This window comes from Narcine bancroftii, chromosome 6 (genome assembly GCF_036971445.1).
Source record: "Narcine bancroftii isolate sNarBan1 chromosome 6, sNarBan1.hap1, whole genome shotgun sequence".
Taxonomy (NCBI): Eukaryota; Metazoa; Chordata; class Chondrichthyes; order Torpediniformes; family Narcinidae; genus Narcine; species Narcine bancroftii.
In genome coordinates, this window is record NC_091474.1 from 245,731,720 (window position 1) to 245,758,725 (window position 27,006).

Sequence of the window (27,006 nt, forward strand, 5' to 3'; positions counted from 1 at the left end):
AGTCAGGAAATTATGTTTCAACGACGTGAATTTAATTCTGTGAAAGAATTATTGTGGAAAAAAGGATATAAGGCAACATTTAGATACCCTGCGGTACTGAAGATTTTTCAGGATGGATATCAACCAAAGTTCTTTGATAATCCTAAAGAAGCTATGGATTTTGCTCAGTCTTTACCAATTACGCAATTCCAGGAACGACGTAGTCCTCCACGGTCTCCAAAGAGGGCAGAGCTGCAAGAAGGGAATTTGATTTCTGGAAGAAATGGAAGAAACGGTGGTCGCAATGGCAAAGGAAACTCATTTAATAGATAAGGAACATTTGAAACTCAAACGTGAATGGGTTGGGCACGTGTTTTATTCTTCGTTTAATTCTAAGGCAAAAGGTGTGGCAATTTTGGGACATAAGAATCTACCATTTTAGTTACAGAGTGAAGAGAAAAATGGTGGAAGATTATTAAAATTAAATTGTACAATCTTTAATGAGGCATGGACTTTGCTTGATGTTTATGCTCCTAATGTTGAGGATACAGCTTTTGTTGTGGATATGTCTTTATTACTTGGACAATCGAACTCTAATGTGATGTTGGGGGAGATTTGAATGTGGTGTTGGAGCCTTTATTGGATAAGTACTCAAGAGTAATTAAGAAGTCTAAGATGGCAATCCAAGTGATTAATATGATGGCAGATTTGAATTTAATTGATATTTGGCGAAGAGTTAATCCTACAGAGAAAGATTTTTCTTTTTATTCCTCGCGACATAATTCTTTTTCTAGAATTGATTATTTTTTAATATCAGCACATTTGCAGGATAGGGTTACATCTGTGGAGTCTAAGGCTAGATTGGTTTCGGATCATTCATTATTATTATTAGAATATTTGAGTTCACAAGACGTTCAGAAAGCTTCAAAATGGAGATTTAATACTATGCTATTACGACGCAAATTTAATTCTGTGAAAGAACAGCTGTGAAAAAAAAGACATAGGGCAACATTCAGGTATTCTGCGGTACTGAAGATTTTTTAGGATGGAAATTAGCCAAAATTCTTTGACAATCCTAAAGAGGTTATGGACTTTGCTTAGTTTCTACCAATCATGCAGTTTCAGGAACGATGTAGTCCTTCAAGGTCTCCAAAGAGAGTAGAGATGTAAGGTGGTATCCAGATTTTTAAAAGAAATGGAAGCAATGGTGATCGAAGTGGTAACGTTGATTTAAAAAAATAAATCTTTTATCTTTTTTTTTGAAAAGAGTTTAAATAGTTTAAATAATGATGATAGTTTAATGAAATAGGAGTTGGGAGAGGGAACTGTGTGGGCACTAGTTTCCAGAAGTCATCAGCTACCTGTGAGTTATCTCACACCCAATATTTTGGGGGAGTTACCGCTTTGGGCGGTTTAAACAGGAGGAGGTAGTTGTGACCCCCGACCTGTTTTTTTTTCTTTTTAATTTTTGGGTTAAGAAGTGAAGATTTTTTTAAATTTTTTTTTAAAATAAATAATTTTTTTTTTAACTCTTTTTGTTTTGATTGTAATTGAGAGGGAATTAGGAGGTTTTTTTTCTCTCTTTTTTTTTCTTTTTTTTGGGGGGGGTTTCTCTTTTTTCTTTCTTTTTTAAGAGGATGATGTCACAGAAGATAAGAAGTCAAAAATTGAGGATGTTGAATTAGATGAAGAGGAAGATGAGGGGAAAGGTGATAAGAAGAAGAAGAAAATTAAGTACAAATACATTGAGGGAGAAGAGTTTAATAAAATTAAGTTAATTTTGATAGAGAATTTTGAAGATGTTATAAATGAAGAATATGGATAATTTTATAAGAGTTTGAACTTTTTTTTCTTTTTTATATAAGGGGAGGGGAAGGGAATAAAAAGTTTATCTGATTGTTTTTCTAAGGGATGTTTTTGTTCTCTCGATGAATTATAAAGGAAACTTGGTATTAATGGAAATTCTGTATTTATGTATTATTAATTATGATTTTTTGTATAACAGATATGTGGTTGATATATGATTTTAATATTTGAATTTAGTTTTAAAGTGGATTTCATTTGTTAAATACATGAATTATGTTTGATTTAAATATATGTTTAAGGGCATTATTTTAGTATTGATATTTTTTTGTTATTAGTAATTTTTTTTGTTGTTAAGTTTTATCCTTTTTTTCGTAAGTGGGGTTTTTTATATTTTATTTACAACATTGTTAATTAATTCTTCACTCTTTATTTTGGGGGAGGCTTGGATTAATTTTAAATTAGATGATTAATGTTGTGTTATAATTATTGGGGGGGTTAATTTGTGTAGTTTAATGATGTAGTATTCTCATTTTTATTATCTTATTTTTTATTATTTCTTTAAATGTAATTTTTATTTTATTCATGTCATAAAATTTTAAATAAAGTTTAAAAAAAAGAGTACATATATGACATTACACACAACCCTAAGATTCTTTTTCATGCAGACAGGCAGAATTTCTATTCATCAGTAGTGTAAAATGTAGAGAAAAAGATACATATACGAGAGAAACAAAAACAAAGAAAAATGTAAGCAGACTGACTGCAAATACAGAAAAAATAATTCAGTAATAAATAACATTCAGAGTCCTAAAATGAGTCTCTGATTGAGTTTGTTGTTTTGGGAACTGACAGTAGAGGGGGAGCAGCTGTTCCTGAACCTGGTGGTGCGAGTCTTGTGGCACCTACACCTCTTTCCTGATGGCAGCAGCGAGAACAGTGTGCTCAGTGGTAAGGATCTTTGTTGATTGCTGCTGCCCTTCAACAGCAGTGTTCCCCATCGATTTTCTCATTGATGGAGAGAGGGATTTTGCCTGTGATGTGCTGGCTGTGTCCACTACCTTTTGTAGAGCTTTCTGCTCAGAGGTATTGGTACCCCCATACTGATCATGATGGAGCTGGTCAGCACATTTTCCACTACACATCTGTAGAAGTTTACCAAGGATTCCAATGTTTTAGCAGACTTCCACAAACTGCTGAGGAAGTTAAGCCCTGGTGACAAAATTAGAACATATGATGAACTGTCTTTAATGCAGAATGACTTGGATTTAGAACATATGGCCCATCAAGCTTCCACTGTTCATATGAACGGACTTGGAGGACTCCAGCTATTAAAACTGAAAAGCAAAGGCTTTACTTGCAGGTACAGACTCAGCTCCTTTCTGAATACTTCAGTTATAAATGCTTCCATTATTACTCCTGGCAGCGCAACACTAACCACTCACCACAAGATTTTTCCTCAAGTCACTTTTGGTTTGTTCACCATTCCATGCCCAGTTAGACTCCTCTAATGTAAACACTTTCTGTCCATTTTTCACCATTTTTAAAATCAATTTTCTCTGTTGGAATAAATACCCACTTGTCCAACCTATCCCAAGTCTCTCATTCCTGAAAATTCCACATATATTTCCTACAATAATACTTTTAGATGTTTCCTAATTTGAACCCTTCTTTCCCCTGCCCCCCCCCCCCAAAGTGGTAGATGAATGTATACTTCCCACTTCATCTTTGATTATATAACTTTAAAACTGCATTTCTGGGAATGTACTCAAATCTTATGTCCACTCCCTCCACTTTAATCATATCTTTCATGCAATATGGTGATTAGAACTCAAACTTTTAAATTGCAGTCAAGTTAGGAAATGCTATAAGTATTGGAATGCTTCATATCCCTTAGTTAGGCTGAAGGTGAGCAAATGAATGTCTTTTAACCATGACATGGACCTTTCTATTACTCTCAAGGATTGGTGAGTGAATATTTGAAGGTTCATGTGCTCCTCCATACTGCTCCAAGTTGATAATGCTTGGCCTCCACAGATGGGTTCCTCCAAAAGCTTGTTTTATTTTGCATATATTTTCAAATGAATGGAGAATGCTGGCTGGGCTACTAACTCAGCCTGACTCAACCTGGAATAATACTACACAGCCCATTCTGGAAGTTTGTGAGAAGAGGTTTCATCTATTTAAGGTTCAAGGAGGAACAAAGAAATGTTTAAGAGTGTGGCTTATTCACTATCTTTTCAATTAGAAATAATAGTCAGGAGGTGAACTCCACCAATGGATGACAACCCTGACAATTTATTACAAATACATAATATGATTTGGAATATGCAGTTCAAGTACGATGAAAGCTGATCATATCTTAAGAGGATAAATAGGGCAGGTAGAAGAAGAATTGGATAGAAGCAATTTGTCATTATGGGAGAGTGGGGAAAGAGGAAAGGTACAAAAGATGAAACAACAGAATTCCAGAATCAGACTAGGCTGGAAGGGCCAAGTCAGAGTACTTCCAAGGAAAAAACAATGAGCCGACAATTTCACAGGCAGAGCAAAGAATGGTATAATTGTAGAAAGCTTGGTCACATGCTTCAACCTTGACGATGGCAAGTTTCAGGTTGCAATGATTTTGACAGGTCCAAGCTTAAAGAAAGGTAATAGGACAAGATGCAAATACATTTCCAAGGGAGGTAGTATATGGGAACCTCACCTGGAACATCCACAACATATGTTCAACTGTGCACACTCAATTTATAGCCACAACAGAGGAACCATATGGTTAATTTGTGAAGGAATTGCTTGATACAGATATATTACTTACATTTACAGTGCCAACAATCAGGTTTGAATCAGGCACTATCTGTAAGGGGTTTGTAGATTCTCCCCATGTCTGCATAGGTTTTCCCCAGGAGCTCCCAATTCCTCCCACCCTTCAAAACATCGATTGGCTGTAATTGGTTTGCTGAGCTCGTGGGCCTGTTACCGTGTTATATATCTAAATTTAAAAAATTTATAAATGTACTTAGTGGGTACCTGTTGGATGCATGGATTTCCTACTGGCCAGTTCTGAAAATGGTCAATTTATGTAACATCAAGATTTTAATTCCCATAGTTTTCCAACATTCTTAGTTTCCATTCACCATGCTTGATGCCTCTATTTGTTTTTTGTTTGCTTTCATCTCTCATCAGACTTAATAACAGGTCTTCACTAATGGAACTTCAAGAGACTGTCACAGACATCCCTTTCCCTTCAACTTAAATTTCTTCTTAACCTTCAACAATTGTTGAAGTTAACAATTGTTAACTTACTCCTTCCAGCTGCTGATTTCCAGTACATATGAAACATTGCTTTATAGAAATGCTGGAGGAACTCAGCAGGTCCCGCAGGGTCCTTAAGATGTAAAGATATATTACCTTTGTGTGACAGTACAAATTCTATCACCAATGTGTATATGTACAGATTGTAGTGTAGGGATGACTGTGATTGGCTGAGAGTGTAGCCACACCTACTGGCAGGTCTTAAAGGAATGCTCCTCGCCAGACCAGGTCATTCTGGACTGGTCGACCTACATGTGATATGCTCCAGTCTTTTGGTTAATAAAAGCCTTGGTTTGGATCAACAAGTCTTTGGTTCTTTCAACGCACTCTACACCATGTTTTGGGCCTAAGCCTTCTTCAAATTCCTCCAGCATTTGTGTGTTGATTTTGTAATGATTCACAAGCCAAAATGAAGTAGTTTCACCCACACAAAAATTTCGGATTGTACCTGAACTGGAGAGGGACCAATGTCCTTGTGGGCAGGTTTGATAGAGTTGTTAGGGAGGAATTAAACCAGCTAGGTAGGGAAGATGGGAACCAGAGTGTTAGGTCAGATGATGGATCAGTTTAATTAATAAAAAAATAAAATTTAGACATACAGCACCATAACAGACCATTTCAGCCCATGAGTCCATGCCACCCAATTTATACCCAATTAACCTACATCCCAGTACGTTTCAAACGGTGGGAGGAAACCAGTCCCCGGGGAAAACCCACACAGACATGGGGAGAATGTACAAACTCCTGAAAGACAGCACATGATTCGAACCCTGGCCCCAATTGCTGGCGCTGTAAAGACATTGCACTAACTACTACGCCAACCATGCCGAAAGTATAGATGCTATGTGTAATGAGATTGAAGAGGGACTGGCAGTGGATGGAACACAAATGCAGAAAGTTGAAACATGTACTTTTATGCAAGGAGTATAAGGAATAGAGCAGATGAACTCAGAGTATGGGCCAATATGTCGCACTAGGACATTGCGGCCTTTACAAAAGACCTACCTAGCTGTTTAAGGGCAAGAAGGCTGATAAACAAGCCAGGCTTTTGATGTTTCTAAAAGGGCTGAGAGGGAGGTAAAAGAGGTGGGAGGGCAAGTAATGGAGGGTTTGTCGACCAAGTCAGTGTGGGGAGAGTCAGGAACAGGAAGGGAGGTGCATATTTATAGACTCCCCAATAACAAGATATCTATCAAAGAGCAGATAGGAAGGCAGATTCTAGAAAGGTAAAAAAAAAAGCAAGGTAAGGTGAATTTAACTTTCCTAATATTGATGGGCACCATCTAAAGAGTGAAGGGTGCAGATGAAGTGGAATTTGTTGGGTGTGTTCAGGAAAGTTTCCTGACACAATAAGTATATAGGCTAGCAAGAGGAGGGGCGGTACTTGACCTGATATTGGGAAGTAAACCAGGTCAAGTGTCAGATCTCTCAATGGGTGAGCAATTTCAGAGAAAGTGACCACAACACCCTCTTCTTTACCACAGCACTGGAGAAGGACTGGAATAGACAATCTGGGAAAACATTTACAGTATATGCTGTTGTAAAGGACGACCTGCTTATTGGTCGACCTCAGAATTTCCACCTAAAATGTTGGTTGTGAGTGATACCCTTTGAATAAGACGATCCTCCTCCACATTTTGTACTTACTGCTGAACAGTGGATACTGTTAAAAGCAAATCACAAACCTTTAAATGATAATTTGTTCTTAAAGTATTAAATTTTATTTGGATATTTTAAAACAAACCACTGCCATGTAACAGGTCATTTAAAGCCTGTACAGAGCTGACAGCAGTTGGACTAAGCGGAAGGACCCCATGGAGGAGCGCTAGGCATTCACAATTAACTTCTGGGGTATGTGCGAGATTGCATTGGATCTGGAAGGTGGCAGCAGTGTTGAGACTTCATCATCAAAGTAAGAATTTTAGATGCTTTGTATAGGATGACACTTGATTTTAAAGTAAAAATGTTATGCTTCACAGATCGTCCCTTTCAACAGCATATATAGTAATCAGGGCAGGGAAGATATGATGCTATATGAGCTGGGGAACAGATGAACTCAGGCAAATGCACAGAAGCAATGTGGCAAATGTTCAGAGAACCTTTGCATGGTGTTCTGAACCAGTATATTCCACTGAGGCAAGGAAAGGATGGTAAAGTGAAGGAACCATGGTGTGCAAGAGATGGAGAAAAATTGGCTAAGAAAAAAAACGCTTAAGATTGGAACTGATAGAGATCTAAAGAATTAAAAGATTTCTAATAAAGAGCTGAAGGACTTAGAAGAGCCAGTATGTGAAGAACAAGAGGATGAGTCATGTGGAGGAGAAGATCCATCAGACGTGATGGTGGAAATGTGCAGTCAGAGGAGATTGCGGAGGTCTTTAATGAATATAGTACTTAGCTTCAGTTTTCTCCAGAGGAAAGGATGTGAGGATGATTGAAAGCAGACAAACACTTGAGCATTGAGAAAGAGGATGTGTTAGAGCTTTTGAAATGCATGAAGTTAAAAAAAGTCGTCAAGGCCAGATGAAATTTACTCGTCACTAGCAACAGAAGTACCAGAGGATTGGAGGGTTGCAAATGTTGCTGCACTGTTGAAGAAAGGGAGTAGAGAAAATCCAGGAAATTATAGGCCAGTGAGTCTTACTTCAGTGGTGGGCAAGTTGTTGAAGATCCCAAGAGTCGGGATTTACAAATTAGATGGCATGATCTGATCAGGAATAGTCAGCAAGGTTTTATCAGAAGGTATTATCTCACAAGCCTGACTACATTCTTTGAGAATGAAACAAAGCACAATGATGAAGGTAGAGCGGTGAATTAATGTATATGAATTTCAGTAAGTTATTTGACAAGGTTCTCCATGCAAGTGGCAGATGGTATTTTACCCAGTAAAGTGCAAAGTGGTTCATTTTGGATGGTCAAATTTGAGGTAGAACACAATGTTAATGTGAGGACTCTTGAGCATAGAACACTACAGCACAGTACAAGTACTGAACCCCTCTACCTCATAACCCTGTATTTCCATCCATGTCTGTGCCTATCTAAGAGTCTCTTAAATGCCCTCAATGATTCAGCCTCCACCACCATCCCTAACAAGGCAATCCAGGCACCCGCAAATTTCTCCATTAAAAAAACTTACCCCTGATGCCTCTCCTAAACTTCCCTACCTTCACTATTCCTGCCTTGGGAAAAAGGCACTGGCTGTCCACCCTATCTATGCCTCTCAGAATCTCGTAGTCCTCTAAGTCTCCTCATCCTTCTATGCTCTAAAGAGAAAAGACCCAGCTCTGTTAATCTTCTCTCATGACTTATTTTCCAATCAAGGCAACATCCTCATAAATCTCCTCTGCATCCTCTCCATAGCTTCCACATTCTTCCTGAAATGCTCTAAGAGTGGTCTCACCAGAGATTTAGAGTTGCAACATGACCTCTAAATTCTTGAACTCAATCCCCTTATTAATGAGGCCTAGCATCTCATAGGCCACCTAACTATCCTATCAACCTGCACAGTGATCTTGAGGGATGTATGAATTTGAACACCAAGGTTCCTCTGTTCATCCACACTCTTAAGTAACTAACCATTAACCCTGTACTCAACTTTCTGGTTTGACCTTCTAAAATACATCACCTCACAGTTATTCGGATTGAAGTCCATCTGCCACTTTTCTACCCAATTGTGCATCCTGTCCATATGCTTTTGTAACCTTTGACAACATCCATAACTCCTCCAACCTTTGTATCATTCTCAAACTTATTGACCCATCCTTCCACATCTTCATCAAGGTCATTTATAAATATCACCAAGAGCAGGGGTCCCAGAACAGATCCTTGCAGAAATCCACAAGTCACTGAACTCCAAGCAGAATACTTTCCATCCACTACAACTCTCTGCTTTCTACATGCAAGCAGAGTTTTTATCCACACAGCAAAGTTTTCATGGATCTATGCCTCAGATTTATTGTCAGAGTACATGTATGACATCACGTACAACCCTGAGATTTGTTTTCTGTAGGTGAGGCAGAATTACTACTTGTTAGTAGTGCAAAAATCTGTTCACAGCATATACAGTCATGTGTCGCTTAACATCCACGATATGTTCTGTAAAATAGAATGTAATGTGATTTGGACATTGTGAAACACCATATTATAGTAACATAAGCATTTATTATGACTATCAAGACATATGTATTAAAGGTTAAATATGTACTATACCATTATATGCCTGGCAAGAGAAATGAGACACACTTGTTGCGTGCAGGAACCCATTATGTCCTGTTCTCCAATCAGAATTTCTGAACTCTTATAATCTTATAGAACCAGAGACGTACATGCGGTTGGATGTTGTCCAAACGGACATTATACGGTGCATGGTGTACAACCAAACAAAGAACTGTAAACATAGCAAATGTAAAAAAACTGTGCAATACAGAGAGAATAAAAATAATCAGTAAAATACACGAGTCCTTAAGTGAATCCCTGATTGAGTTTGTTGTTGAGAAGACTTTCTGTATGAGTCTCATGTAGGATCTTGCCAATGTCTTATTAAAATCCATATAGACAACATCTACAGCCCTACCCTCGTCAATTTCCTTTGCACTTCCTCAAAAATCTCAATTAGGCTCATGAGGCACAACTTTCCCTTCACAAAGCCAACCAATATGGAGGAACAGTGAGTCCTTGGTGCTCATGTTCAGAGGATACTCAAAGCAGCTGTCAAGGTTGATTTTTTTGTTAAAAAGGCATAAGGTGTGTTGGCTTTCATTAACTATGAAATCAAGTTCAAGAGCCATGCAACTGTACAAGACATTATTTAAACCCCACTTGGAATATTGTTTATTTCTGGTCACCTCACTGCAGGAAAGATATGGATGCTATGGAGAAGGTTTACAGATTTATAAGGATGCTGCTGGATTGGAGAGCATGCCTTATGAGGCAAGATTGTGTGAACTTGGTATTTTCTCCTTGGAGAAGATGAGGGGTGACCTGATGGAGGTGAACAAGATGAGAGGCATTGATCATATGGATTACCAGCAGCATTTTCCCAGGGCTAAAACAGCTAACACGAAGGGCCATTGTTTTAATGTGCTTGGAAATAATAGAGGGAGATGCAAGAGCAAGTTTTTCACACAGAGAGGTGGGTGTATGGGATGAACTGCTGACCACAGTGGTAGAGACAGGTACAATACAATTTTTAAAGAGATTATTAGATAGGTGCATGGAACTGCAAAAAATGAAGGGTTATGCAGTAAGGGAAATTCTAAACGGTCGTAAAGTAGGTTATTAGGGCCATACAACACTGGACCAAAGGGCCTGTATTGGGCTATACTGTTCTATGAGGAGAAAGCAGCACTAATTAGGCAAACAAAAAAGGCAGTACAGGGTGTTTCAGTTTACATAGATCATGTAAGGGAGAGGGGTAGGGCCAGAGCAGTTGATAGAGAAGGTCACAACCTACTGAACTCCTGCCAATTGTATTAATAAAATATTATTTAACAGCAATCCAGGCAGTGTCCCACCATTTGATTATAGTTGGCAATGCTTTGAAGTAACAGGGGTGGATTTTGAAGTTTTGAAATGCCTAACAAGAAGGTTAAAAGTAGACAGCATTCAACAGTTTAGAGGCCTACCCAGCAGACTAAAGCATCAGCTTTGCCTGATCCTGTCTCCCCAGGCAGTTCACTGTCAGACCAGGAAATTGACTTTAAATGGCTAAAACTAGCAGTGCTCACTGAATTTCATAAATAATTAATATTGAGATAAGAATACAAATGAAAGAACTGGCTGCCCTCAACTCAGTGCTGCAGACTGTAAAAACACAATTTGTGGCTAAGTTGTCAACAAACATCAGATTGAGAAATTACAGATATGATGGGGGGGGGGGGGGGGGGTGGTGCATGGCAACATGGCATAGGAAGAAGACATGTGAAACCACCTCTCCCCAGCTGAATAATTAATGCCCAAAAAATAGAGACATTCAAAATATTTAAAACTTTTTCTGAGAAAGTTTAAGTGTCAAGCACACCAATAATGAAGAAAATAAAAGGCCAACCTGGGAAGGAATTACATTTGAAAAGAGCTGAAAATGCAGAAGAACTGAGGCCTACCTTTCAGAAGGTTCCACGAGTCTCGCGTACTGAAGCTCTGAAGATGCAGAGGATCACCCAGGCAAGGTTCTCTATTACAACAGCACCCTCTTTGCGTTCTGAAACGCAAGATGGTGCCGGTGTGGCAAGTCCCACTTCGGAGTGGGGGGGAATGCGACCGTGACACAGAACATGCACCTGAGGAGGTTGGGGAGCGCGGGGGAAAGCAATCCGTATGCGAACGCGACCGGACTGGTGCAGCCGGCAGCTTGACAACCGCTGGTGTAGGGTCAGAGGAACTATGCCTCCGGGCCCTGACCGAGATACTCCCAGCCGTGCCCAGGCTGCGGGAATGTCAGGCCAGTTTTTTTTGGGGGGGGGGGTGGGTGGCACGAGCGGAGATGGTCGCTGTGGAACAAGAGGAGAAAGAAGAAATGTTGACAATGATGGAGGAAGAAGAGGAAGCAATACTGCAAGTTGCAAGAATTATTGAAGGTATGCTCAGAGATTTAAATCGCCTCCACTACAAACTTTTAAAGCTTCAGTTACTAAAGGGGATGCTACTTTATTGTTGTCGGAAAATTTCGTGTGTAGAATGGATAATATGGCAATACAAGTTACATAGGGTTTTATGGATAATATGACTCAACTGACTGAATTGAGAGGGAAAATGGCCAATATATATGAAGAAGTGTCTACAATTTAAAAAAAGATGTTAATGTCTGAGCGGTAGATACAGTGCAAGATGAATTTAAAGAAATTAAATGGGCATTTCGTGATTGCAATGACAAAGTGGACAGATATACGGAAAGGATGGACTATGTCGAACATTGTATTACGGGCTGGGATGTGCAAAAATGAGAATTTATGAAGAAACTTGAATCATTGGAAAATCAGAGTCAGCGTATTAACGTTAAGATAGTAGGACTGCCGGTGAATATAGAAGGAACAGATCCAGTGAAGTTTTTTCAGAAATGTATACCTGAAATGTTGGGAGAAGATGCGTTTCTGGAAGGGTTGGAGTTGGATAGAGCACATTGGGTGATAAGGCGAAAACCTTTTCCAGACCAGCTTGTTCAAGCGGTTCTCATTCAATGTTTGTGGTATCAAGATAATGAAATGATTCTGCATCTTGCAGTGCAGAAGGCTCGCCAAAATCGGGGATCTTTGCCAATTTGAGTCAGGATGTTATAAGGAGACGTAAGGAATTTAATCCAGCAAAGGCGGTGTTGTGGAAGAAGGGTTACAGATTTGCTTTTAGATACCCAGCTGTACTGAAAGTGTTTTATGGTAATTTTCAGGTTCAGTTTTTTGAGGATGAGAGTGAAGCTTTGACATTTGCTCTTTGGCTTGGCTTCGCGGATGAAGATTTATGGAGGGGGTAAAAGTCCACATCTGCTGCAGGCTCGTTTGTGGCTGACAAGTCCGATGCGGGACAGGCAGACACGGTTGCAGTGGCTGCAGGGGAAAATTGGTTGGTTGGGGTTGGGTGTTGGGTTTTTCCTCCTTTGCCTTTTGTCAGTGAGGTGGGCTCTGCGGTCTTCTTCAAAGGAGGTTGCTGCCCGCCAAACTGTGAGGCGCCAAGATGCACGGTTTGAGGCGATATCAGCCCACTGGCGGTGGTCAATGTGGCAGGCACCAAGAGATTTCTATAGGCAGTCCTTGTACCTTTTCTTTGGTGCACCTCTGTCACGGTGGCCAGTGGAGAGCTCGCCATATAACACGATCTTGGAAAGGCGATGGTCCTCCATTCTGGAGACGTGACCCACCCAGCGCAGCTGGATCTTCAGCAGCGTGGACTCGATGCTGTCGACCTCTGCCATCTCAAGTACTTCGACGTTAGGGATGAAAGCCCTCCAATGGATGTTGAGGATGGAGCGGAGACAACGCTGGTGGAAGCGTTCTAGGAGCCGTAGGTGGTGCCGGTAGAGGACCCATGATTCGGAGCCGAACAGGAGTGTGGGTATGACAACGGCTCTGTATACGCTTATCTTTGTGAGGTTTTTCAGTTGGTTGTTTTTCCAGACTCTTTTGTGTAGTCTTCCAAAGGCGCTATTTGCCTTGGCGAGTCTGTTGTCTATCTCATTGTCGATCCTTGCATCTGATGAAATGGTGCAGCCGAGATAGGTAAACTGGTTGACCGTTTTGAGTTTTGTGTGCCCGAAGGAGATGTGGGGGGGCTGGTAGTCATGGTGGGGAGCTGGCTGATGGAGGACCTCAGTTTGCTAATTATTTACCAAATAATCCAAATTGTTCTGAGTTGCAGAAGCAGTCAAAATCGCAGGGTTCTTCAAAGAAGAATGAGAATGGAAATGGAAGGAAGAATTTGGAGGAGCAGAAATTCATTGAGATTAGAGATGATGATCAAGTTGCTGGTGCCATGGAGTCCATGGGATGAATGTCTGAATATGGAAAAGTTTTTTGTTATCGGACTATCAGCTTGGGTGGGTGGTGGGTGTTGACGACTCTGAATTTTCTGAGGTCACTTGTGGTATTGACCACACCCGGTTAATAGAGGGGGATATCACTTAAGTATTTTCTTTATATGGGTTTTTTATTTTAATTTTTTTTTAATATAAAGGGTTTTTTTTTTAATTTGATTTTTTAAATATAATTTTTATATATTGGTAGTTTTAGGTTTTTTTAAGGAGTTTATATTTTGTGTAAGGGTTTGTTGTGTTGGGTGCCATTTTGAAGGGAACAATAAGTAACTTTAATTTTGCAACATTTAATGTTAAAGGGTTTAATAATCTGATAAAAAGGAAACGTATTGGACTAAATCAAGAAAATGAAGGTGGACATTGCATTTTTACAAGAGACTCATCTGACTGAGAAAGAACATTTGAAGTTGAAATGGGATTGGGTTGGATATGTGATAGCATCTTCCTTTAATTCTAAAGCTCGAGGAGTAGCAATTTTGTTCCAAAAAATGTGCCTTTTATTTTGGAATCTCTGTCGGCTAATGCAGGTAGAGTCTTGAAGGTTAAATGTAAAATATTTTCAGCAGCTTGGATTTCGATGAATCTGTATGCACAGAATGAAGACGATGTACAATTTGTTACTGATACATTTTTGTACTTGAACTAATCAAATGAGAATATTATCGTGGGAGGGGACTTTAATTGATGCCTGGATCCATTGTTGGATAAATCTCCAAAAATTGTGAAGAAAACTAAAGTGTTGAAAAGAATATCTGAGTTGATGGGGGTTTTAAATTTAGTGGAAATATGGAGAAGGATGAATCTGACCGAAAAAGATTTTTCATTTTATTCTGCTCATCATGATTATTTTTCAAGAATAGATTTTTTTTTGTATCAGCACATTTGCAGGGTAGAATTGGACAGGCTAAATATAAGAGTAGGATCTTGTCTGATCATTTATTATTGTTAATTTCATATAATGGCGCCAAGGTGGCAGAAATTAATTATCATTGGAGATTTAATGAAATGTTGTTTAAAAAAAACCTGAATTTATTAAGTTTGTAAGAGACCAAATTAGTTTCTTTTTAGAAATGAATGAAAATTCAGTTCAGAGTAAGTTTACTTTATGGTATACTTTAAAAGCATATCTGCGGGACCCCAGATTATCAGTTATACAGCAAAAGTGAAGAAGCAATATATGGCAGAAAGTCAGAACTTAGAAAAAGAAATTGCAATACTAGAGAAGAAATTTCAGAAAATTCAACAGATACAATTAAGATACAATTGTCTAAATCGTAGGTTCGTTATAATACTATGCAAACTTATGAAAAAAATTATTCAACGATCGAAACAGCGTTATTATGAGTTGGATGAAAGAGTTCACAAGGTTTTTGCTTGGCATTTGAAAATTGAGCAAGTCTCTCAAACGATTAATACCATAAGGAGAAATTCAGAGATAACTTACAAACCACAGGATATCAATGAATTTTGTACATTTTAATTGGGATTTATATACATCTGAATGGACTTCAGATATGGAGCAGATTGAATCTTTTTTGGCTAATTTAAATTTACCTTTATTAGATGAAGAGGATATTAGGGAATTGGATGGTCCATTTACCGATTTGGAACTTAAGGAGGCATTACAATCTATGCTGAGTGGAAAATTGCCTGGAGAAGACGGATTTACACATGGAACACAACAGAGAGGGTCGGCCATGGACCTCCACCCCCTCAAATGACAGAATGAGAAAAAGACAAAATGAACTTGACTCAGTGTGTAAAAGTAGATGACACAATTTTCTTGTTTATTTTCATTGTGTGATGACATTGTTTAATGGGTTTATTGTATTGTATATGTTGAACGTTTAGTGGGTAGGGAGGGGGGTGGGAAGGAGGGAGGGAAGGGAGGGGGAAAGGGAGAAAATGACACTGTGTATATTCAAGAGGGAAATGTTTGTGTGTATTTTGGTTAATATGGTTCATAGTGTAAAAAATAAAATAATTTTGAAAAAACGACATATTTACAATGGAATTTTATAAAGAATTTTATGATTTGTTACTTCCTGTATACACAGATGCACTTAAACAAGCCACTGGTACAGTTTTATTTCCAGAGTTGTTTTCAAAGGCATTAATAACAGTTATTCCAAAGAAAGACAGTAGTAGTTAATAGTAGCTTCATATAGACCACACACGTCAAAATTTGGCCCGCAATATAATTATATTTGGCCCGCAAGATCATATCAAAAATGTATTAGAGGTGGCCCGCTGGCCGCCGCGCCAGTGTAGTGCATGCACAGTAACCGCTGTGTCCCAGGGTGAGAGAGAGAGAGAAAAATCCTGGTCCTTGAAAAGTAGTGGAGGGTGGTTTTTTAAACACGCTGTCGTGTCCCCCCGCACACCCCCCTCCACCGCAGCGCGGCCTGGCCGGTGTCAGGGGAAGCCAAGGCCGCTTCCCAGCTCCCGGAACCCCAGTGGCACAGTGTTTCTTGGAGCTGCAAATGGAGTCAGGACGCCGGAGGGAAGATTAGGGCTCCCCGCCGGGTGATGGGGGCGCCGGCCGCCGTGCGCCTTCCCACCGGCGGGTGCCCGGAGTACACGTGGAGAGCGAGGTTGGTCGGGCAGGTAGAGTGGAACTCCCCGCCAATCTCGGGAGTGGCGTGGGCTGGATCAGGATTAGCCGCGCTCACCTGCTCCTCCACCGCTGACCGGGATCCCAGCGTGGTCCTGAGCGCGGAGACTGCCCTGGAAAAGTCCTGGGACACCGACACGGAAAGAAGAGCAGGGTCCGTAGAACATTACAGATCAGAAACAGGCCCTTCGGCCCTTTGACTCTACGTCATGAAAACCCAACACTGGAGAAACTCAGCGGGTTAAACCGTATCCTTTATCCAGCAGAGAGGTACCTGACAATGTTTGGCCCTTGATCCCCCTCATCAATGTATGAGCGAAAGTCTGTTGTTCTCGTAAAAACACCAGAAGGGAGAAACTCAGCAGGTCAAAGGGGGTCTGGGAGAAACTCAGCAGGTCAAAGGGGGATCCGGGAGAAACTCAGCAGGTCAAAGGGGGATCCGGGAGAAACTCAGCAGGTCAAGGGGAGGGGGTCCAGGAGAAACTCAGCAGGTCAAGGGGGGGTCCGGGAGAAACTCAGCAGGTCAAGGGGGGTCCGGGAGAAACTCAGCAGGTCAAGGGGGGTCCGGGAGAAACTCAGCAGGTCAAGGGGGTCCGGCAGAAACTCAGCAGGTCAAGGGGGATCCAGGAGAAACTCAGCAGGTCAAGGGGGGTCCGGCAGAAACTCAGGGGGGGCCTGACCTCGCCAGGACCATTGCCCACTCCCCCTCCCTGCCGCAGGCCGACCTGCGACTCACGGTGACGGGGCCGCTGATCCGCCGAGATGCCGCCCTGCAGCGAGAGCCGATTCCCCCGCGCTGTCGTTGTCCAACCCGATCGCCCGCAAACCCCGCCCTCCCGCACACAGGCCTGAGTAAGTATTATGAACTTTAATCTCAGGATAAAACGATCTTCCAATAGTTTCATGTCACAGTGATAAATATATTCCTGGTTAAAAATGGTCCTGCACCTGGATACAAGCTCATTAGGCATAAAACTTGAAAAGTGTGTAAATCAAAGGATATCTGTACCCATGGAAAAAGGGCATGGCAAATAACCCTGCTGGAGTTCATGCCCACAATCAGTCACCCATTTGATTGTTTCAGGAATCATGTTATTCTCCCACATTCTCAATAGCCCTCAGATTTTACTATTCGACAGCACACTAGCAACATTTGACAAATCCTCTATAGAAAAATATTATTTATTGAATATTTTATTTCTCATTTGTTAATGCTTCTGGAAAGAGTTTATCCAAAACTATTATTAAACATTAATTTTAATAAGAAAAAGTTTAACATTACATATGTTGAAAGAAGAGAAAACATGCAGATGTTGTTGAAAATTTTCAATAAACTTAGTCCAAGTTTTTAATTTTGGCCCTCCGTGAATTTGAGTTTGACACCCCTGATATAGACCAATATCTTTATTGAATGTGGATTACAAGATTGTAGCAAAGGTATTAGCAAACAGATAGGCTAATTTCTTTATCAAGCTGGATTTATCAAGAACAGGTACTCAGCTGATATTACTAAATTAATTACAATAATTAATGCTTCAAGATAGCAACTCAACCAACCAATGATACTTGCGCTCGATGCAGAAAAGGCCTTTGACCGTGTGTAGTGGAATTTTTTTATTTCAGGTGTTAGAAAGATTTAAATTTGGTGCACTCTATATAGGTTGGGTTACTAATCCTTCTGCTCGGGTGGTGATGAATGGGCATATTTCACTGGCATTTAATTTGTTTAGATCAACTAGACAGGACTGACCGCTATCGCCAGCCTTATTTGCATTAGTTATAGAACCCTTGGCCCAAGCAATCAGGCAAGAAATTAATATTTAGGGAATTACAATTGGTGAGCAAGAGTATAAAATTAATCTGTTTGCAGACAATGTGTTGATACATTTGTCTCATCCTAAAAGTTCTTTAGAACCATTACAAAATTTGTTGAAATGATATGGAGTAATTTCAGGTTATAAAGTAAATTGGGGAAAAAGTGAGATATTACTAATATTGGATGAAGATTACTCAGATTGTAAACAGCTTAAAAAGTTTAAATGGTCCAATAATAAGTATTTAGGTGTAATAGTGAATAAAGAATATCAAAATTTATAAATCTTAAATTATATGCCTCTATTAAATAAGATTAAATTTGACTTAAATAGATGGAAGGAGTTACCATTAACTTCGATTGGACAAGTAAATTGCATTAAAATGAATATATATCCTCGTATTCAGTATTTATTTCAATCCATTCCGAATGCTATACCAGGAAATTTTTTTTAAGGAATTAAATAAAGCAGTTCGTTTGTTTTTATGGAAAGGTTAAGTTGTCCAGAGTTTCTATGCAAAAGCTGACATGCTGGTATAATTTAGGCAGTCTCCAATTACCATATTTTCAGAATTATTATGAAGCAGCACAATTAAAGTTTATTAATAGAATGTTTGATACTGATCAACCTCCAATGTGGGCGAAGATAGAGTTGGACCAGATTCAGGAAAGAAATATACATCACTTTATATATAAATGGAACCCTTTGCTTTTACACCAGTATAAATTGCCAGTATTGAAACATTTGATGGGGGTATGGTATAAATGGAATCAAATAATAGGATCAAAAGGTAAAATTTCAGCTAAGACACCATTATATCAGAACCAGATAATGCCATTTTCTTTGAATAATCCCTATTTGAAAGACTGGGAATCAAAAGGTGTGATATTAGTGGAGGATTGTTTTGAAGTAGGTTTATTTCTTTCTTTTAATAGACAGAGAGAGAAGTTTGATATATCACAGAATACTTTATTTGCCTAATATCAAGTACGAGACTTATTGTTAGAATGTTTTGGTAGAGTTAGTATTACCTGGTCAGATGAAATTTGAGAAATTAATGTTGATAGGGATTTGTTTCAGAAATGTATACGTTACTACAGGAAAAGATGATGAAGGTTGATATATTTAAAATGAAAGATAAATGGGAGAAGGACCTATCTATTCCTATATTTGTGGAGGAGTGGTCTGATATGTGTCTTGATAGTATTACGAAGTTAATTAATGTATGAAAGAGTTTGGTTAATTACAATTTTTTGCATCAGTTATATTTAACTCCTGAAAAATTGAAAAAATATGGATTTAGTGCATCAGATTTGTGTTTTCAGTGTGGTGAACAGATAGGTACTTTCTTATATTCAGTATGGAAATGCACAAAAGTTAGGCCCTTTTGGGAAAAAGTAATTAAATTTTTGTGAGATTTATTCAAGATAGATCTATATGTTGACCCATGGGTATGTTTACTGGGATATATGAATATACTAATGACAGGTGTACAATTGGAGAAACCTCAAATTGCATTTATACGTCTAGGGCTGGCTGTAGCTAGAAAAAAAATGATGTTGAATTGAGTATACAAAGATGGCATAATGAAATTCAATCATGTATTTATTTGGAAAAGATAATGTATAAATTTGTGGAATAATTACTCTTTTTTTGTTAAAATGTGGAGTTTGAAAATGTGGTAGTTGAAGACCTCCCAAATCATATGACCTCGTCAACTTTTGCATTAATACTCTTGATAATTTATCTTTCCATAAAAAAAGACAACGCCTTATTAAATTCCTTAAAAAATTTCCCCGGTACCAAACATGGAATTGATTGAAACAAATACTGAATACGTGGATAGATATTCATTTTAATACAGTTTACTCGGCCAATTAACGTCAATGGTAAATGTTCCCATCGATTCAAATCAGATTTAATCCTATTTAATAAAGGTAAATAATTTAAACTATACAAATTCTTAAATTCCCATTCAATAAATACCGTTAAATACTTAATCTTCTCAGACCATTTAAAATGAATAATTTGACTATAATCTGAATAATCATCTTCGGATATTGGTAATATCTCACTTTTCTCCCAATTTACTTTATATCCTAACATTGACCCATAACATTCCAATAATTCTTGTAAAGGTCGTAATGAACTCTTTGGTTTAGATAAATATATCAATACATCATCTGCAATTAATTTTATACTCGTGTTGTCCAATTGTAATTACCTTAAATTGTCATATTCTGTCTAATTGCTTGAGCTAAAGGTTCTATTACTAATACAAACAAGGCTGGTGACAATGGACAACTCTGTCTAGTTGATCTACACAAATTAAATGCTTGAGAAATCTGACCATTTGTCACCACCTGTGCGGAAGGATTCTTATATAACGCCTTAATCCAACCTATAAAAAATGGCCCAAACTTAAATCTTTCTAACACTTTTAAGTAAAAATTTCCACTCTACACAATCAAAAGCTTTCTCAGCATCCAGTGCTAATATCAATGGTTGATTAACTTGCTGTCTGGACACATTGATTATTGTAATTAATTTAGTAATATTATCAACTGAATATCTATTTTTAATAAACCCTGTTTGATCTCCATGTACTAATTTCGGTTAAAAAATTAGCTAATCTATTAGCCAAAATTTTTGCTACAATCTTATAATCTACATTAAGTAAAGATATAAGCCTATAAGAATCAACTTTCAATGGATTTCTATCTTTCTTTGGTATAACCGTTATCAATGCTCTCACGAATGATTCAGGAAATAGTCCAGTATAGCCTGCCTCAAAACATCCATGTATACTGGAAACAACAAATCATGAAATTCCTTATAAAATTCCATCGTAAATCCATCTTCGCCAGGTGATTTACCAGTCAGCATTGCTTATAATGCCTCTTTCAATTCAAACTCTGTGAATAAATTATTTACCAATCTTACATCTTGCTTTTCCAACACAGCCAAATTCAAACTAGACAAAAAAGTATCAATCTGTTCAACATCCACCTTATCCTCAGATGTATATAATTCCTGAAAATTATCAAGCAGCACAATTGAAGTTTATTAGTAGATTGTTTGATATTGATCAACCACCAATGTGGGAAAATGTGGAGATTGATCAGATACATGAAAAGTCATTACATAATTTTATATACAAGTGGAATTTATTGCTTTTGCAAACATATAAAGTACCAGTCTTAATTCATTTATTTAAAATATGGAACAAGTGGAATCAGTCTATAGGTTCAAAAGAAATATGTTCAATTAAAATTCCGCTATATCAAAATCAATTTATTCCCTTCTCAATGTATAACCCTTATTTGAATGAGTGGGACTTAAAAAGGTTTGATATTAATTGAAGATTGTTTTGAAGCAGGTTTATTTCTTTCATTTGATAGACTTAGGGAGAAGTTTGAAATATCACGAAATATGTTATTTGCTTATTATCAAATACAGGATTTTTTAATTAATAAATTTGGTCGAGATTTGATATTACCAAGGCAATCGAAGTTTGAAATGTTGCTTATGGATTAGGGAAAGAAAGGGTTTGTTTCAGAGATATATTTGTTATTACAATCAAAAAAGTTTGGAATGTTGAAAGTAAGAGATAAATGGGAACAGGAGTTAGCTATGGTTCATCCCTGATGAAGTATGTAGTCTAACGTTATATAGTGTTACAAAATTAGTTAATGAACTTTATATTTTAGTTAATTATAACTTTTTATATCAGTTATATTTAACTACAGAAAAGTTAAAGAAGTATGGTTTTAGGGATTCTGATTAGTGCTTTAGATGTGGAGATCAGGTAAGTACTTTTATACATTCTGTGTGGGAATGCTCAAAAGTTAAACCTTTTGGGAAAAAATTATTAAATTTTTGTGAGATTTATTTCAAATAGATTTGTTTATGGATCCATGGCTGTGCCTGTTAGGATACATGAATCCATTAACAACAAGTTTAGATAAATTTCGGGTTGCGTTTATTCGTTTAAGTTTGCCAGTAGCTAGGAAATGTATAGCAGTAACTTGGAAAAATGATGTAGATCTAAGTATACAGAGGTGCCATAATGAAATTCAATCATGTTTGTATTTAGAGAAAATAACAATTTGAGGAATAATTATTCTTTTTTTGAAAATATGTGGACTTCATATTTGAAATGTATGAAGCTAAATGTTAAGTAATTATTATTTTTATTTGCATTGTAATTCAACCCATGCTACATACTCGTATTTTGTAATAACCTTCTTTCTGAATGTTAAGCTCCGGGGGGGAGGGAGGGATAGTAAGGGGTGGGAGGGTGGGGGTAAGGGGAATAGAGTTTTTTTTTCCATGTATGTTTTGTTATATTTCTTTTGTATTCCTTTGTAAATTTGAAATAAATTTTTCAAAAAATGTTGAGTTTGTATTTGGAATGTATGGGTTTAGATGTTAAAGGGTGAAAAACTACAGCATGCTGTTGAGCAGAGGGACTTGGGAGTGCTTGTGCATGAATCGCAAAAAGTTAGGTTGCAGGTGCAGCAGGTTATTAAGAAGGCAAATGGAATGTTGGCCTTCATCGCTAGAGGAATTGAATTCAGGAGTAGGGAGGTAATGTTGCAACTGTATAAGGTACTGGTGAGACCGCACCTGGAGTACTGTGTCCAGTTCTGGTCTCCATATTTGAGGAAGGATATACTGGCTTTGGAGACGGTCCAGAGGAGGTTTACTAGGTTGATCCCTGGGATGAAGGAGTTGACTTATGATGAAAGATTAAATCGTCTAGGATTGTATTCGCTCGAGTTCAGAAGAATGAGAGGAGATCTTATAGAAACATATAGGATTATGAAGGGTATGGATAGGATAGATGTAGGAAGGTTTTTTGAGCTGGCCGGGGAAACTAAAACCAGAGGACACAGTCTCAAGATTCGGGGGAGTAGATTTAGGACAGAGATGAGGAAAAATAGTTTTTCCCAGAGAGTAGTGAATGTTTGGAATTCTCTAACCAGGGAAGTGGTTGAGGCTGCTTCATTAAACATATTTAAAATTCGGTTAGATAAATTTTTACATGATAGAGGAATTAGGGGATATGGGGAGAAGGCAGGTAGGTGGAGTTAGGTCATAAATTAGATCAGCCATGATCGTATTGAATGGCGGAGCAGGCTCGATGGGCCATTTTTGGCCTACTCCTGTTCCTACTTCCTATGTAAAAGTTTTATTTGTAAAGAAAAATGTAAAAAGATGGCACATCATACAGCAACCTGTTATATCCCGGTATTATTGTGCTTTTTTAAAAAAGTTCCAAAGGGGGGTGGGTTAGGTGGTAGGGGGTTGTTTTAGATAATATGTTGTTTTTTTTTGTAAAATTCTTAAATAAAATTTTCAAAAAAAAAAAAATTACAGAGACTACTGGGGAGATAGAACGTTCAATGTTGGGTTGTACCAATGGCATCTTCTCAATGCAAAAGAAAATTAAAGCTCTCACCACTGATAATGATAAAGCTGGAAAACAGTTGTGAGGATTGGAAGCGAGTTCCTGGAAAAATAACATCAGGAGAGCGGGGGTTCCTGAAGAAACTGACAGTTTGAGTAAAAACACAGTATCAGCTTTATTAAGAAGCATTTGGAGTGGATAAGGAGCACTGGTAGACCAAACATACTATACCCTACTGCCAATACCAGGGCCAGACTTCACTATTACAGTGATTTCGTGGTTGTCTACGCTGAGCCAGAGAATCCAGTGAGGTAAAACTGAAGGGAACAACTAACTCAGTTTTCCCTGATCTTATTGTGAAAGTGCGAGAACACAGCCTTGCTTCACGCCATTGTTAATGGAGAAGGGTTCAGAGAGCTCATTGCTGTATCTGACCCGACCTTGTTGGTTTTCTGTGTTCTCGCACCAACCCTCTTTTCAATCTTCTTCAGCATGATGCTGAACCAAGCCATGAAAGACCCCAACAATGAAGACGCTGTTTACATCCGGTACCGCACGGATGGCAGTCTCTTCAATCTGAGGCGCCTGCAAGCTCACACCAAGACACAAGAGAAACTTGTCCGTGAACTACTCTTTGCAGATGATGCCGCTTTAGTTGCCCATTCAGAGCCAGCTCTTCAGCGCTTGACGTCCTGCTTTGCGGAAACTGCCAAAATGTTTGGCCTGGAAGTCAGCCTGAAGAAAACTGAGGTCCTCCATCAGCCAGCTCCCCACCATGACTACCAGCCCCCCCACATCTCCATCGGGCACACAAAACTCAAAACGGTCAACCAGTTTACCTATCTCGGCTGCACCATTTCATCAGATGCAAGGATCGACAATGAGATAGACAACAGACTCGCCAAGGCAAATAGCGCCTTTGGAAGACTACACAAAAGAGTCTGGAAAAACAACCAACTGAAAAACCTCACAAAGATAAGCGTATACAGAGCCGTTGTCATACCCACACTCCTGTTCGGCTCCGAATCATGGGTCCTCTACCGGCACCACCTACGGCTCCTAGAACGCTTCCACCAGCGTTGTCTCCGCTCCATCCTCAACATCCATTGGAGCGCTCACACCCCTAACGTCGAGGTACTCGAGATGGCAGAGGTCGACAGCATCGAGTCCACGCTGCTGAAGATCCAGCTGCGCTGGATGGGTCACATCTCCAGAATGGAGGACCATCGCCTTCCCAAGATCGTATTATATGGCGAGCTCTCCACTGGCCACCGTGACAGAGGTGCACCAAAGAAAAGGTACAAGGACTGCCTAAAGAAATCTCTTGGTGCCTGCCACATTGACCACCGCCAGTGGGCTGATAACGCCTCAAACCGTGCATCTTGGCGCCTCACAGTTTGGCGGGCAGCAGCCTCCTTTGAAGAAGACCGCAGAGCCCACCTCACTGACAAAAGGCAAAGGAGGAAAAACCCAACACCCAACCCCAACCAACCAATTTTCCCTTGCAACCGCTGCAATCGTGTCTGCCTGTCCCGCATCGGACTGGTCAGCCACAAACGAGCCTGCAGCTGACGTGGACTTTTTACCCCCTCCATAAATCTTCGTCCGCGAAGCCAAGCCAAAGAAAAGAAAAATTGTGAAAGTGGCTGAGCCCAGGTGGCATTCAATGATGTCAGACCTGCATACCCTGCAGGGGGTCCAATTGGAGTTCATCTACCCAGCCTGACTACAGATCACTTACGACAAAATGAAGGATTTCCTCTCAGCTGAAGAACCGATAGTACACTTCAAGACGTTGAAAAACAACTGATTAAAGCACAAATGCAATGGGGAGCTGCCATTTGTTGGGCATTCTTATTTTAATCTGCAGTTGTCAAATTTGTTAAGGTTGTTAAGGCAGAATTCCAAGACTTGTAATTAAATCTATACATTAATTTATTGGGCTGAATAACATAGTTGTCTGAAGTGCCTTGCAATGTGCCTGTAAATCTAATTCAAAATTTGAGGGAGTGATGGTTATGTTTCTTTTCTATTAAATATCACCGAGTCCTTGACGAATATAAAATGATGTCCCCACAGCTTTGTGTTAATGTGGGGATAAGTGCAGCAAGTATGTGGGCATGGGGGGGGGGGGGGGGGGGAAATACAGAGGACCACCTTGGCACATGCACTCAATTAGGGCAGTATAGCCCACAAAATCTGAAATCCAATGAATCTGAGCATTTCGAGCCAGGGGTTGGGGGGGGGGGAAGAAAATGTCTGTCCAATTTCTCATTTGGAATTCAGAGAAATGGGAAGCCCTATTAAAGTTTTTCTCCCATCTGAATCAGATAAATGGAAATTGAGGAGAAACTGTGGGAAGAGGCTATTGAGAAGATTTGCTCTACCACCTTCTGTACTCGCTTGGGACTAATTCAGTTCAAGGTGCAATATAGGGTTCACTTCAAAATCCAGACCATCAACCATTTATCCTGAAATAGAGGACAAATGCAATAGGTGTAATGGCTCCCCTTGCCATCCAAGTCATGTGTTTTATCAATGCCCCACAAATCAAGGGTTCTGATTCAGAGTCTTTAGTACACTATTGAAATATTTAAAGTCAATTTGCAACCCTGTCCATTGACTGCAATATTTGGAATCTCTGACAACTCCCTAAATTCCCTGCAGAAAGATGTGATAGCATTTACATCTATTAGCCAAACATCTAATCTTGTTACACTGAGGGGGTCATGTGTGGTGTCAGAGGAGTTGGATTCCGAGAGCTCTCAGGATTTTTGAATATAAACAAGGTCAAAACCTCAACTGACCAGACCAAAACAGCAAAAAATGACGTGAGAAGAATTTTTAAACGCAACATGACAAAAAAAAGCAAGTCTTCAAGTAAGAGTGCGAAAGAATCACCACTGAGGCAAGAGGGCAAGCCTGGAATGCCTCATAGTGAGGAAAATGGCAGGGACACCCCAGGGCCTGAAATGGGAACCGCAGCTCCAAAGGAGGAACTCGCCAGATGAGGAGAACAGGTCCTAGACAAATCCAGCATCAATGCCCAGCAGGTACGGAGAGAAACCCCTCTGGAAGCCCCTGGAGAGAAGGGCTTGGTCCCCCCTCCCATAGCAGAATCGCAAAGTTGGACGTGTTCACAGCAGGTGCGAAGCTCAAGGTGAAATCAGCATCGGGTGCAGGGCAGCAGTGGCAATCCTCGTGGGGAACGGACCTGCCCGACAAAAGAGGAAACTGCAAGAAACTTGCTGCCGGCACTAAGGGAGAGATTGAAACTTACCTCTGCCCTGGTAGCGGGCCAGGAGTGAAACTGCAAGTCTCAGCGGGAGTCCCAACAGCAACTTCAGAGGAAGAAGAGCAGCCTGTGAGTCCAGCGCTGGATCAGAGGAAGCAGGAAGCACCAGCAGCAGTGAAGAGGGGTCCAGCAGTCCGGAGGAGGAAGAGTCCAAAGGCCAAGGGAGACCCTGTGAAGCTATGAGCCCCAGGGGAAAAGTACTGTTAGGGAAAATAAGCAGGGAGGCTCAGAGCTAGGGCAGGCTCTTCCTAG

The 27,006-nt window shown here is 39.5% G+C and overlaps 1 protein-coding gene and 2 long non-coding RNA genes across 4 annotated transcripts in view; 1 reads left to right on the forward strand and 2 right to left on the reverse strand.

The window, feature by feature from the left end:
* LOC138737216 (uncharacterized) overlaps nt 1-15,469 on the forward strand; it is a 46,655-nt gene extending 31,186 nt beyond the window's left edge. Inside the window, exon 3 of the long non-coding RNA XR_011340838.1 lies at nt 15,182-15,469. This is a non-coding gene — a long non-coding RNA (uncharacterized lncRNA). The remainder of the gene's footprint in view (nt 1-15,181) is intronic.
* The window catches only part of LOC138737215 (uncharacterized), a 278,027-nt gene that overhangs the window by 100,274 nt on the left and 150,747 nt on the right, over nt 1-27,006 (reverse strand). The window lies entirely within an intron of this gene.
* The window catches only part of LOC138736943 (uncharacterized), a 75,884-nt gene that overhangs the window by 34,634 nt on the left and 14,244 nt on the right, over nt 1-27,006 (reverse strand). Inside the window, exon 3 of the mRNA XM_069887190.1 lies at nt 26,740-26,931. Coding sequence (XP_069743291.1) covers nt 26,740-26,931 — 192 coding nt within the window. The remainder of the gene's footprint in view (nt 1-26,739; nt 26,932-27,006) is intronic.